We start from the raw sequence: 11,673 nt of genomic DNA on the forward strand, positions 1-11,673 counted from the left end.
CACGCACCAGCAGCAAGCAGCGTCCATCCTCAGCCGTTCGACGTCTCACACCGAGGGCGAGACGAGCCTAGAAGGATGTTGCGCATGTTAGCGGTGGGCGCTATGGTGCTGGATAGAAACGAAGCAGTCGCCGTGTTCGAGAGGGAGCCATGTTCGGTTCTTATGTGCAGCCGCAAATGAGCGCTAACAACACTTTGGGACTGCTTCACAGTCACTGGAGCCGCATGAAGGATGCAGACTACAAGCTCTACACTGGACAGAAGCATGTTTGTGTGCCTTGGCGGTCTATTGTCTTAAATACTTTATTTTAAAAGCTAAGGTAAGTCAAATAAAATAAAAACAGTTGTGATTTTTCTATTCAGCTGGACTCAGTGTTAATTTCCTTTCCTCCCTAGGATAGAACCTCAGCAAGAACTTCTCATGCGATGACGTATTTAAAAGCAGTGTTGGAGATCCACAGGGTTGCACATCCATAAAATGTGTGTTCCATTTAGAATTGCAAAGTGGGACATTTCCTTTAAATTTCCAGTTTATTTCTCTGGGAATTTAAACTGGAGGATTTTAGAAATATTCCAAATGAACTTTTCATGAGGACTATGGAAATGAATGGAAATTGACTTGGAATTGAGGGTAACATGTAACAACATCCAAAATAGATAGCTCTCCTTGCCTACATGTGAGGGCATTACAGCATTATTGCTCCAAAAATCTGACAAGCGACGGCTCGTAACTCAAGATACCACTATATGGACTTGCATAAAATCTGGTCATTTTACTCAGTATTATGCTAAAATATGATTCTCCCAACTATATTTAAGTTCCCTCATAAGAGCCAACCTTCAATTATGTGAATTCCTGTTGTTTCCCATTCATTCCCATTATTTCCCATGGAAAGTTTCCAACTTCCACCACTTGTCCCATCCTGGTGAGCCCCTGTGTGCACCCCCCCCCCCCCCCCGGTCTCCCCGTGAGTGCAAACCCCAGCCATGGGTGAAGAGAGCGACATGGCCCGTCAGTTGGAGAGCGTGGAGAGGAGCGTGGTGTTCCTCAGGCAAGAGCACCTCACTTTACTCCACGGGCTCCATATGGAGATTCGTTCCCTGCAGAGACGATGCTCGGGTAAGTGGGTTATTAAAAATGTATACATCAAATTATGTTTCAGCTTTTTTCTTAATATGCGATTGTGGGAAATACTTTGCTACTGTACTTAGTAGATATTTCACATATTTACTTGAGTGCTTATTTTTCTGAAATTGTTTTACTTTTCCTTCCCACAATGAAAAACATGTCTGTACTTTCTAATCCTTACATGCTTATTACTTTTTTCAACCTTCACGGATGACGCCAGCATGTAAAAAAGATGTAAATACAGAGAGGTGACGTCAACCACAGTTGAGGGAGAATTAACGATGACAGCAACAGATTTGGAGGAGCAAGATTGTCGGCCGCAAGAAAAAAAATGGTGGCATACGTTTTGCCTTTATTCAACGTCATTTAAAAAAAAAAAATTACATACAGTTTTTGCGTTACTCAGTTCACGTTAGCACAGCTGTAGGAACATATTTTGATAGCATAAAAATAGAGCCAACAAATTAGCTAGTATTTTACTTTTGATGTACAGTAGGCTACTTGTCAGAGCTTGCCTGTTTATCTAGATGCTGCTCTTATTTTGATAGAATTATTTAAATCATATTCTATTTTGTAGTATGGAGAACACCAAATATTGTCTTCCTCCCTAGCATGTTGTAGATTACTATTACTGTAATTTCTTGAGAATAACATGACTTGTATATGATATGCTCCCCCTCTTGATTTTGAATGATTTTTTAAGTGTGTTATTGTTAAGAAATTACAGTCGCGTTTCAGCACCCGCAAATTTGCATATTCGCGGATCTATTTTTTTCACACCTTTCAATATTTTTTCTTTTTTGGTGGGTTTGTGTTCCAGCATATTTAGCCTCTTTTTTCGTAGAAAACAATACATGTATTTAATGTTAATCATTATCAGTGTTTCCCAAATTTTTTTTTATTGGGTTTGAGTTTTTCCCCTTTCCCCAATGCATTTCAAAGGCTGTAAATCATACACTGATTTTCGTTATTCACATACCGGGCCAGTTCCTCCCTATCGAAAACACTCCTTTCTCTCCATCAAACATAACCGAGCTCATGTAACTGCTCACATATGATGTAAAGTGAATTGAGTTATATTGCAGGCCTAAACCCTAACCTATGCTAAACTCCAAATGGTATCATTTTATTTTATATGTTCCACTTTGGAGGTTGCAAGGAGTCCCCCACACTGACTGGGCGGTGGATAACCTCATTGCCCTTAAAAAAAAATGCTTTAAACAATAAATAAATAAATAATTACCATCGGTATGGATAGCTTCTTCACAAATAATAATAATTTAAAAAACAGTTGTGTAAAATGCTTACTGCCCCCCTTGCCAGGATCCTAACTGACCTTTTGACTTGAATCAATGCCAGACAATGAATGATAACATACATGGTGATGTCATGCTACAATTCCCGGAGATGACATCATTTTTCTCTTACTGGCTAGTGGATCTATACAGTTCGGTTGATCAAATTAATGGTCTTCAGTATACATGTTGAGAAAACCCTCTTTCCTCAGTACGTTGTTCCAATGTGTAATCGTGTGGGTACGTGCATTCCCGTTCTCTTTACTCCCCTGTATGTATCACTTGGGTCTTGCACCATATCACACATGCTCAGAGAACTCATGGTTTATGATCATTAAATGTCACCAGAGAGTGAATGACCTTTTAACCTCGCTCAGGGTATATAGGCCATCGCAGGCAACAATCAGTAATGTGGTGCTTACAGTATGCGTTTGTGAACTGAAACGTTCCCTTCATGTTCAAATTAATGGAAATAGGGTTAATCCATGCCAGCCAGAACAAAGTTAAGTTTACCTAGTTTTAATCGCTATGGTTGAAAATACGGTAATAAATGAAAACACACTTTCTTATGAAGAAATAACATGATGTGTTCGCTAGCAACTCACTGTGTAAGGTCTTAGCATAAAGAGGCTAAATACGGTATGCTAATGCAAAAGCTCTCCCCAGCAAGCTGTTTTTCATTAATCCGCACCAACAATAACTTTTCTACCTTATCAATAATTTATGGATTTTACTCTTTTATCCACAATAGCTGCCTTCAGTGCATGTTTGCCAAGCCAAACAGATGGATCATGATCACAAACACCATGATCATGTTTTGCTATTATGTCCTTCTTTTTTTTTTCATTTGTGATCTGCCTTTCAAGGAATGCTTTCTGCCTGCTTGCTAATGTGCTGCTTGCTGAAGGGCACTACGAGGTTGATCTCATGTCTGCTGTAGTGAAGCGTAAGAATGTTGGCTCGCTCTTCTGGCACAGACCTGTACCTTTGCGTCCCTGAAAACACAATTCATTAGTGTCTCATTGTCGTGATACGGAGAGGTTTGGACTGCTAGTAATCTCAAGTATGCTAAGCTAGCTGTACATTTTCAGTTCTGTGTAATGGTCAACCTTGATTAGGCTTGTTTTCACCAGTGGGTGTGGAGAAGGGAATGAATAACAATAGTGAGATGTATTGTTGCGCAACGTGGTGTACCACGGCACAGATGGTACTCAACGTAAACACGGTGCAGTATGGCGTAGTTATTTTGTTACTCTCTTGTTGTCAAGATAAGTGGCAACGGTGAACAAAAAGACTGTACTGCTAATTATCATTGAATCATGAAACACTCTCTCGATGCATTTTAATTATGTTTATTATTATGCAAGAGGGGAAAAGCAGTTAAGGCGCCCTGTATAATGCAACTACAACCATAAACATTAGGTTCAATTAATATAGTACTATGTTACTATACCTGATGTTGCAACCTATGAGTGGAAATGTTTTAAAGGGAGAGTCAATCCCCAAAAATGTTTTGACAATATTATGTTCTGGAATATGAGTCAAGCAGCAAAATCTAGCCGTTTTTATCCATCGCACAGGGCGGCCACTGAAGATGACATCAATGTTGCTCAGGTCTCAGGTAACAACCAATTTCAGCGCAGCTTCAGAAAACAGGTGAGCTGTGATTGGTCGTTGCCTGAGCCCTGAGCAACTGCAAGTGGCAAAATGGCCGCCCCCTAAGATGGATAAAAATGGCTGTATTTTGCTTCATAACGAATATTCCACAAATGTAATGTTAATCAGAATGTCATGTTGAGACTAGTGAGGTCACATACAACATATTATCATCAAGAAATGTTTAAGGTTGACTTCAACTTTATGGGTTGTTGTTGTTTTGAAGTCAGACCATTTTGTTTCTCTTTCTTTGGCCTTGAAATGGGGCATTTAGAATTACTGTTCTGCAAAATGAAAGCTGCATGAGACCTGCCACCTATGGAAAATCTCCTAAAAAGTCTGTTAAGTCACACGCTTGCAGAATAATGTGCTACTTTAATCCATCCATAATTCTCAAAAGCACAGAGCATTAGTCACGGTATTTGGTGAGCATCAGATATTATCCACCCAAAGCGTCCCAGATGTTTACAGGATCAAATGTGGATGAACTTGCCAAAAATGTCAGTTATAGTCATGCTTTTAATTCAAAAGTCTATGTCCTATTTAGCTTTGTAGTCTGACTGTCCAATTTGCAAATCAGACAGCTGTAGATGTGGCTACACAATGAATCACATTCAAATTTTAATTGTGTGCTAACCTGATTGTGGATAATATTTTAATTTAAAATGTGGACCCTGCTGCCTATCGAATGTTGCATTTTTCTCAACCATAAGTCAGCCAAGCACATGGTTAAGCCAGGCTTCATCAAGTGAGCAAAAGGGATCACTATTTCTTGTCTGGACATAGCATATTTATTCAGTCATCCCTTGGCGAATTTAAAATTTCTTGAGTGAATCACTTTAAAAAAAATAAAATAAATGTATTTGATAATTTATTTGAAAATCACAATTTATTTGTTTTAAAGATTGTTGTTGCACCGAAAGCTATTTTTGTCTGTTGCGAAAAATAGATGTTTTTGCTAACATGATGAAAAATTGGAATTAATGATCATTAGTACAATATTGATCAAAATAATTGTGATTACCATTTTGCCCATAATCGTGTATCCCTAGTGGACAGCGTAAACCGCATTTCATGTTTAGGAGTATATGAAATGTAAGGACTTTTCACACAGAGCTTGTGAGGTCTTCGTAAAAAGAAGAATTAAGTCTCTCGGGCCAACACTTGGATTTACTCAGGGTGTCTATAATATGGTGTGTAATTAAAATATATTACAATTACATCGTTTGAAGTTGACTGAAATTGTTTTCAATTGCATTGTTTTGTGTCACTTGTCTTCCGTCATTGTGCATAGTAAGAGTGCACATGCAGCAGTTTTTCTTTTAAGTACATACTGTATTGATTTCTGAGTGCAGTACTCATAAAGCTGCAGCTGTATGTCTGACTGCAATAAAGACAGTTTTGACAAAGTAATGCAACTGGGCCAAGCCTTTGACAGTGATTCTTTAATGCAAAGTCTCCGATTTAGCTTCATTATTTATGCATGAACACGTGGAAATGTGCTTGGAGTAGCATCCAGTATCGGTTAACTTGAACTGTCTCGCGTCACTTGATGTTTTGGCCCAAAAGGACACTCCGTCATGATTTCTAAATGTTCTTGTTTACTGCTTTTCAGAGTTATCAAATGATCTGAAGGTGAAACCTCCGGGTCGAAGCCAAATAGGTACGTAGAAAGATGATCTAATCTCTTATAGTTCGTTTCTTATATCATTTATTGTACATTTATACGGTCGGTCTTTTAACAGCCTGCATCACTCTGAGATTAAGCACAACCCCCAATGCAGTATCAGCAACATGCCTGCATCAGTCCCAGCCTCCTCCCCATCCCCCATGGGACATCTCTCTCTCTCTCCCTCTCTCTTTCTCTCTGTCAAACCTTAGACGAAACAATCTCCTTTATTTTCACATATCCTGAATGTGCTTCAATGGGAGCTGACCCAATAGTCTGAAATGAAAAGAGCAAATGGGATACGGCTTTATTAGGCCAGTGGCGATGACAAAAACTGCTGCAAAGACAGCCTCAATTTAGAGATGTGCACCATTTTGTCAAGGCGAGCAGAAAAGAAAAGAGAGGAGTCAAAAGGCGAGCAGTGCCCGTGCTGCTGCATTACTCAGCCATTAGCGCCATCTCTTTTTCCAAGGCAGGTCATGTGCCTATCCATCAAAAGAAATGCACTCTCCTCCCACCCCGGCAAATTGATCCGTCCTCGTTTTTCCCCTCTGCTATCGTCTCCCCTTGTTGTCCCATGGGGGGGTGTCTGTTTACAACAGACAGCGAGAGGAAGCAGAAGTACGCAATGAGAGGTAGTAAGATGCAACGAAAGGGGAGGTGGAGGGGAGAAGCGTGTGGGGTGATATGAAAAATCACATCATGAAGTCTCGAGTATTATGAGCTCAACCTGGGTGTGGCGATGATAGGCGACGGCAATCTTGGGATTCAATGTCTGAGCAGCTTTCCTGGAATGCAAACGAGAGACACTGTGTCCAGGAATTGCATGCAAAAATTGGACCTGCACTAAACTCAACTGGCTTCACAACAAGCAGCAAATTGTCAAACATTTAGGAATTATAATGCGAGTGTAGTATTGATTTATTTTTGCTCTGTTGTAATCCTAGGTGATTCAAAGGATGGGATTGTATAGAATAGACAATAATAAGCCTGATGCTTCAGCCTATCCCTTTTCCGGTGAATTGATTTGTTCAAAATCATTTTTGTGTTTTCTTTTCTGTGTTATGCATGGGGCCGGAATAAACCATTCATTCGTTCATATTCTAATTTATCGAGATGCTTCGGTATAATGTGGTATATTGTTGTGTCATATCAACATGTCTGTGGTTCTACATTTATATTTAGTATAGATCCACCTTGAGGAATGACCAAACCTCTCCCCGCCCTTGGGATTCTCCCCTTAAGCAAATCTGACCTACTTCTGGTATTGTGAGGCTTCAGTACTGGCCTCAAAGAATGCAATCTTCTCCTTCGGCCAGCTTTGCTCAGTCAGCCTCGCGGCCCAGTTCTGACTCTGCTTTATGTGCAGTGCGCCGCCCTCCTCCTCTCTTCCCTCGGAGAGTTTGACATCAATGAAGGGCGCAAAGGTTGTATACAGAGCAAGCGAGCAAAAATAAAATACTGCTGTCAGCTTTAAATTCATGCGAAGAGGAAGCTGCAGGCTCTTGAGACAATATGTATCAGAACTATCTGAATAAACTTTTCAGATCGATTTGACGTCATTATTTTGTCTTTGTCTGCGTTAGAAATACAAGAGGAAGAGGAGCTGCTGGACGTGCGCTGCAGGGACATCGAAAACCGTCTGTGTGAGCAGGAGAGCACCATAGGAGAGATTCGCAAGGAGCTGAGCCACAAGGGCGCGTTGGTGGGAGCTCTTCGAGCCAACCTGAAAGAAAAAGAGCGCCACTTCCTGGAGGAGCTCAAACGGCGCAGCCACTGCTCCACCATCTTGAACACGGAGCTGCAGAAACAAACCGAGGCGGCGGCGTACCTTTCCTTCCAGCTGCACGCTGCCAAGCAGAAGCTGCATCACCAGCGGCTGCAGCAGAGGCACGCCCTCCTGACCAGAGCTTCCGGTCAGGGCCCTCAGTACGGCGGCGAGCACATCTCCCCCCAGCAGTTGCTCCCGGGAGCCTCCAGCTCCTCTCCTGTGGTTAAACCCAAGCGCAAGAGCACGAGAGCCTACTCCCGAATGGAGCGCGCCCGGGAGTGTGTGCCCATGGAGAAAGTGACGGGCCCTGCGGAGCCTGCAGCCATGCCGGACCCCGCCCTCTTCCTCCACCCCTGGAGGCTCCGAGTGCGCTCCAGGCAAATGGTGACACAGAGACCACCTCCACTTGGCGTGGAGGAGGAAGCGGATCAGCAAGGGCCAGTGGTGCTTCAAGAAGATGCAGCGAGACTGGTGTCTGCAACCACAGCGCCCTCTGCTGCTGAGGCACAAGCAGATTAGCAAAGGACTGATCTTTTTTGCTTTGTTATTCTGCACCTTGACTGAATTACACCATAGACCAGGGGTGGGCAAAGTATGGCCCCGGGGCCACATACAGCCCACTTTTCTTTAATCCAGACCACCAAGCATTTACAGTATCAAGACTCCTGTCTTATTTGTTGCCTAAAATTAATTAATAAAAATGTGTTTATTCCTTTTGTATTTTATTTTTTATTAATTGAATTAAATAATTGGTTAATGAATTTCTTGCAAATAATAAAATATGCAAAATATTACTCAACATTTGTATTTATTTTATTAGATATTAAGTTAATAATTAACAGCATTAATTAAAATGATGAGTTATTGACTTAATTAAAATAAAATTGTTTTAAAGTTTGCCCACCTCTGCCAGAAACCGTTTTTAACAAAACTCAGTATGTGTCACTTTAAGTCAGGCTTTGATTCAAGTAGAATGCTATGTTTACACGGGTGTCACTTGTATACTGTGGGGCCTTAATAGTAAAGCAATCCATTTTTTGGAGTCCAGCAGAGGTTGTGGCAGCCATGTTGGGCAGACGACAAGTTTTTTTTGTGTGGCCGCGACCAACTGTGACCTTTCAAGGTGAACCATAAATCATCCCCACACTGTGATCGCGTGACCTCAAGACGAGAGTCACAGCTGAAACTTGAGTGTGTGCGTCTGTGTGAGTCCGTCGCTGGATGACTTTAGATCAGCAAAAAAGTTAAACTTGTTATTTCATTCAGCCATATCTGTAGTAAATGTTGTGTATTTAGATTGGGAGGTGGTGGCAAAATATCTACGAGGTATGGTACTGCAAGTTGTATGCTCCTCACACAAAGAAACATTGGCACTAAACAGTCCACTCTTACTGAACTAAACTCACTGTAGACGGTTGTTATTATTACCTTTTGACAAGTGAAATGCGTCATTTGTCAGACAGCAAAATGTTTGCATTCTGTAACACGCTGTGCATTTTAAATGACATTTTATGAAATTGAAAGTCAAACTGCTTTAGTGGCTTTTTTTTAAGGTTAGTAACTTGTCCTATCTAATTTTAAATAGAAATACCAAACGATTTTCTTAACGCTCGCTCGTGAATGATAAATGTTTTTAGTTTTTGTTTTTTTAACTGTGTGTGCTTGGTACATGAATTGCATTGTATAAACAGATGCTTAGTTGTTATTCAACCCTGAATCACTCACCACACTTGAATTTTGTGTTCCACACAAAAACACTGGGGGCAACTAATCTGCTCGAGGGACTTCCTTTTATTTACATCTCAGGAAAAAATAGACCAACGTGAACGTGACTGCAGGTTAAGTAAGGCATTTTTATTCAGTTGACATTTTCTTATAGTGTACAGTTATAACTCTTAAATACTGTAGCAGTATCAACATGTGCAGGGCGATTGTCAGTGAAGAGAGGAGATTTGCACAGAATATTGTTAGTTATGCAAGTGTAAGAACGAGAAACCGTTATGTATAAGAATGAGCAAACTGAATTGAATAAGTAAACTCCAGTTTTTTGTCAATATTGTTAATATTTGTTCTGTTATTCATTTAGAGCTCCATTGGAATGACTGCCTTATCATACAGCAAATGATGTGTTTTGTTTTCTATGAAGGAATATAATGAAGTTTATATTTTGGCGTTTTTATTTTATTTCCCAGTGTAATTTATGTGAATGTGTCCTGCTTTGAAACTTATTTAACTTGTGATGAGTCATGTGAGGCTTATCAGAACGACTTGCATCTCCTGATTAGAATTTAAATATTCTGTTTTGTCTTCAGTCGATCAATATATTCCTATATTTATATCTAATCTTTAGGTTGTGATAGCTGTCTTAAGACTAAATATGTTTATATTTCAATACTGCTGTCCATTTTGCTTCATGTTTAACGCCTCATTGTTTGACTTTTGTAAGATTCCGTTGATCTGATCAATAGTAGCAGTTAACTGAACCTGGGAGGACTGATTAGATGCTGCATGAGCGGCGCCGATAAACGCGGGCATGTTATTATGCCATATATGACACACATGTTGTTCAGGATAGGACGCCAGCTCAAACCCTTGTCCCATATGCTAAGCCATTATAGCATAACCGTGTGCACTATTTGAGTCGAGAGTCTTTCTTAAAACATCTTGGTAACATTTTGATTTGCAGAAGGATTCTAAGTTAAGACTGTTAAGCTCACTGTATCCAAAAATGAAACATCAGGTAGTTTAAGCTCTTTATCCATACACTTAGAGCTTGTTGTAGCCCTACAGTACAGTAGGTCCCCTTCAGGATTTATACACATTCAGCTTTAACAAACTTGTTTTGCGTCTGTGCTTCAATATGACTCACAGGAACGAGCCAAAGCGAGTTTACCTCTAAAGCGAGTGCCCTTATAATGAATTGTTTTCATTATTATTTTTATTTCAAGTCAATAAGCATCCATTTGCTGCAATATATCCCCACATCCCTCCGCCAGATAAAGCGTCTTCCATCTTTTTTTATCCAGTTTGGACTTATTAGAACAATTTCAGTCAACTCTTAGAAGCTTCTGCAGTCCCCACAGAAGCTTTAGGTTTGACACCGTCAACCACAAAGGCGAAGTTCCTCCTAATTTGCTCCATGTCCTGGGGAGAGCTGACAACTGCATCAACTCTGTAAACTGCACTGTAAACGTGATTGGAATAAAAAAAATATATTTAAAAAAACAAGACCTGTCTGCTTGTTTTGAATGCATTACAATACATTTGCTGGAAAGTTCATTTGGTAGGCCGTCTAATGGCATCCAATAGAAAAAAAAAAGTTTTTCCCTTGCCCCCCTGAGGGGTGAAGATCAAAGGATGTGGTTAATATTTGTCAATTGTGGGTGTGTGAATCCCTTTAGACTCTTTTGTGATTAATATAAAGAAACTTGACTTGACAAATATTATAATACAGTATCAGTATATTTAGAGACACTGTCATATGGAAGCTATTAAGCAGAATTACATTATTTAAGAATTATTTGGCTGTGTCAAACATTCATTATTTTTATTATTATTTTATCTTTGTTTTGTTGTTGGCTTCACACCGCCCTCATCCGCCTACCTCTGTTCCTTGGAGAATGAATGGAATAATACAGATGTGAGGTATACTTTACATGTTGGCAGGGTGTGTATGCATGCAAGTGCAATTGATACCTTTCATTGTCTGACTCCAATGTGAGATTGTCAAGATCTGATCATGTGTAGGTCTAACTAGGTCAAAGTTCAACTGCTGATTGAATTTGGTGGTTTTTATACACCTTCTGCACTATGTCGCTATCTGTTAAAGAGATAGTGTGTCGGAATTTTAGATTTTGCAGTGTTCGTTCATATATGTTCTATCACATCAATGTACTTTTTTTTTTATATGGTCGTAGGTCTAGTAATTGCTAACTATGTTACATGGGTCACGCCTCACCTAACAGGAGACTGACTTGTTTCTCCGCCATTTTACTGCTACGAATACCTAAAGGAGATAAACTTTGCGGACATAGTAATTGGTGGTTGGCTTGCGAAGTGTGGTTTCTCTGAGGCACCATAGTGCACATGCTGTAAAGGCATGTGCTTTAAATTTAGGTTGTTGCATTCTGTTAGTTTACCACTAGATGGCAAAC

At 40.2% G+C, this 11,673-nt stretch overlaps 1 protein-coding gene across 1 annotated transcript; it reads left to right on the plus strand.

The window, feature by feature from the left end:
* The first annotated feature begins 9 nt into the window (after window positions 1–9).
* On the plus strand, window positions 10–10,741 carry ccdc92ba (coiled-coil domain containing 92Ba). Its single transcript, XM_086081393.1, has 4 exons — window positions 10–319; window positions 396–1,119; window positions 5,695–5,742; window positions 7,335–10,741. Exons 2-4 carry the CDS (start codon window positions 987–989, stop codon window positions 8,036–8,038), a joined length of 885 nt encoding a protein of 294 aa, XP_085937519.1. The 5' UTR covers window positions 10–319; window positions 396–986; the 3' UTR covers window positions 8,039–10,741.
* Window positions 10,742–11,673: the final 932 nt, after the last annotated feature.

Source organism: Leptonotus elevatus, chromosome 7 (assembly GCF_054856555.1).
Source record: "Leptonotus elevatus isolate MCC_2025b chromosome 7, RoL_Lele_1.0, whole genome shotgun sequence".
NCBI lineage: Eukaryota > Metazoa > Chordata > Actinopteri > Syngnathiformes > Syngnathidae > Leptonotus > Leptonotus elevatus.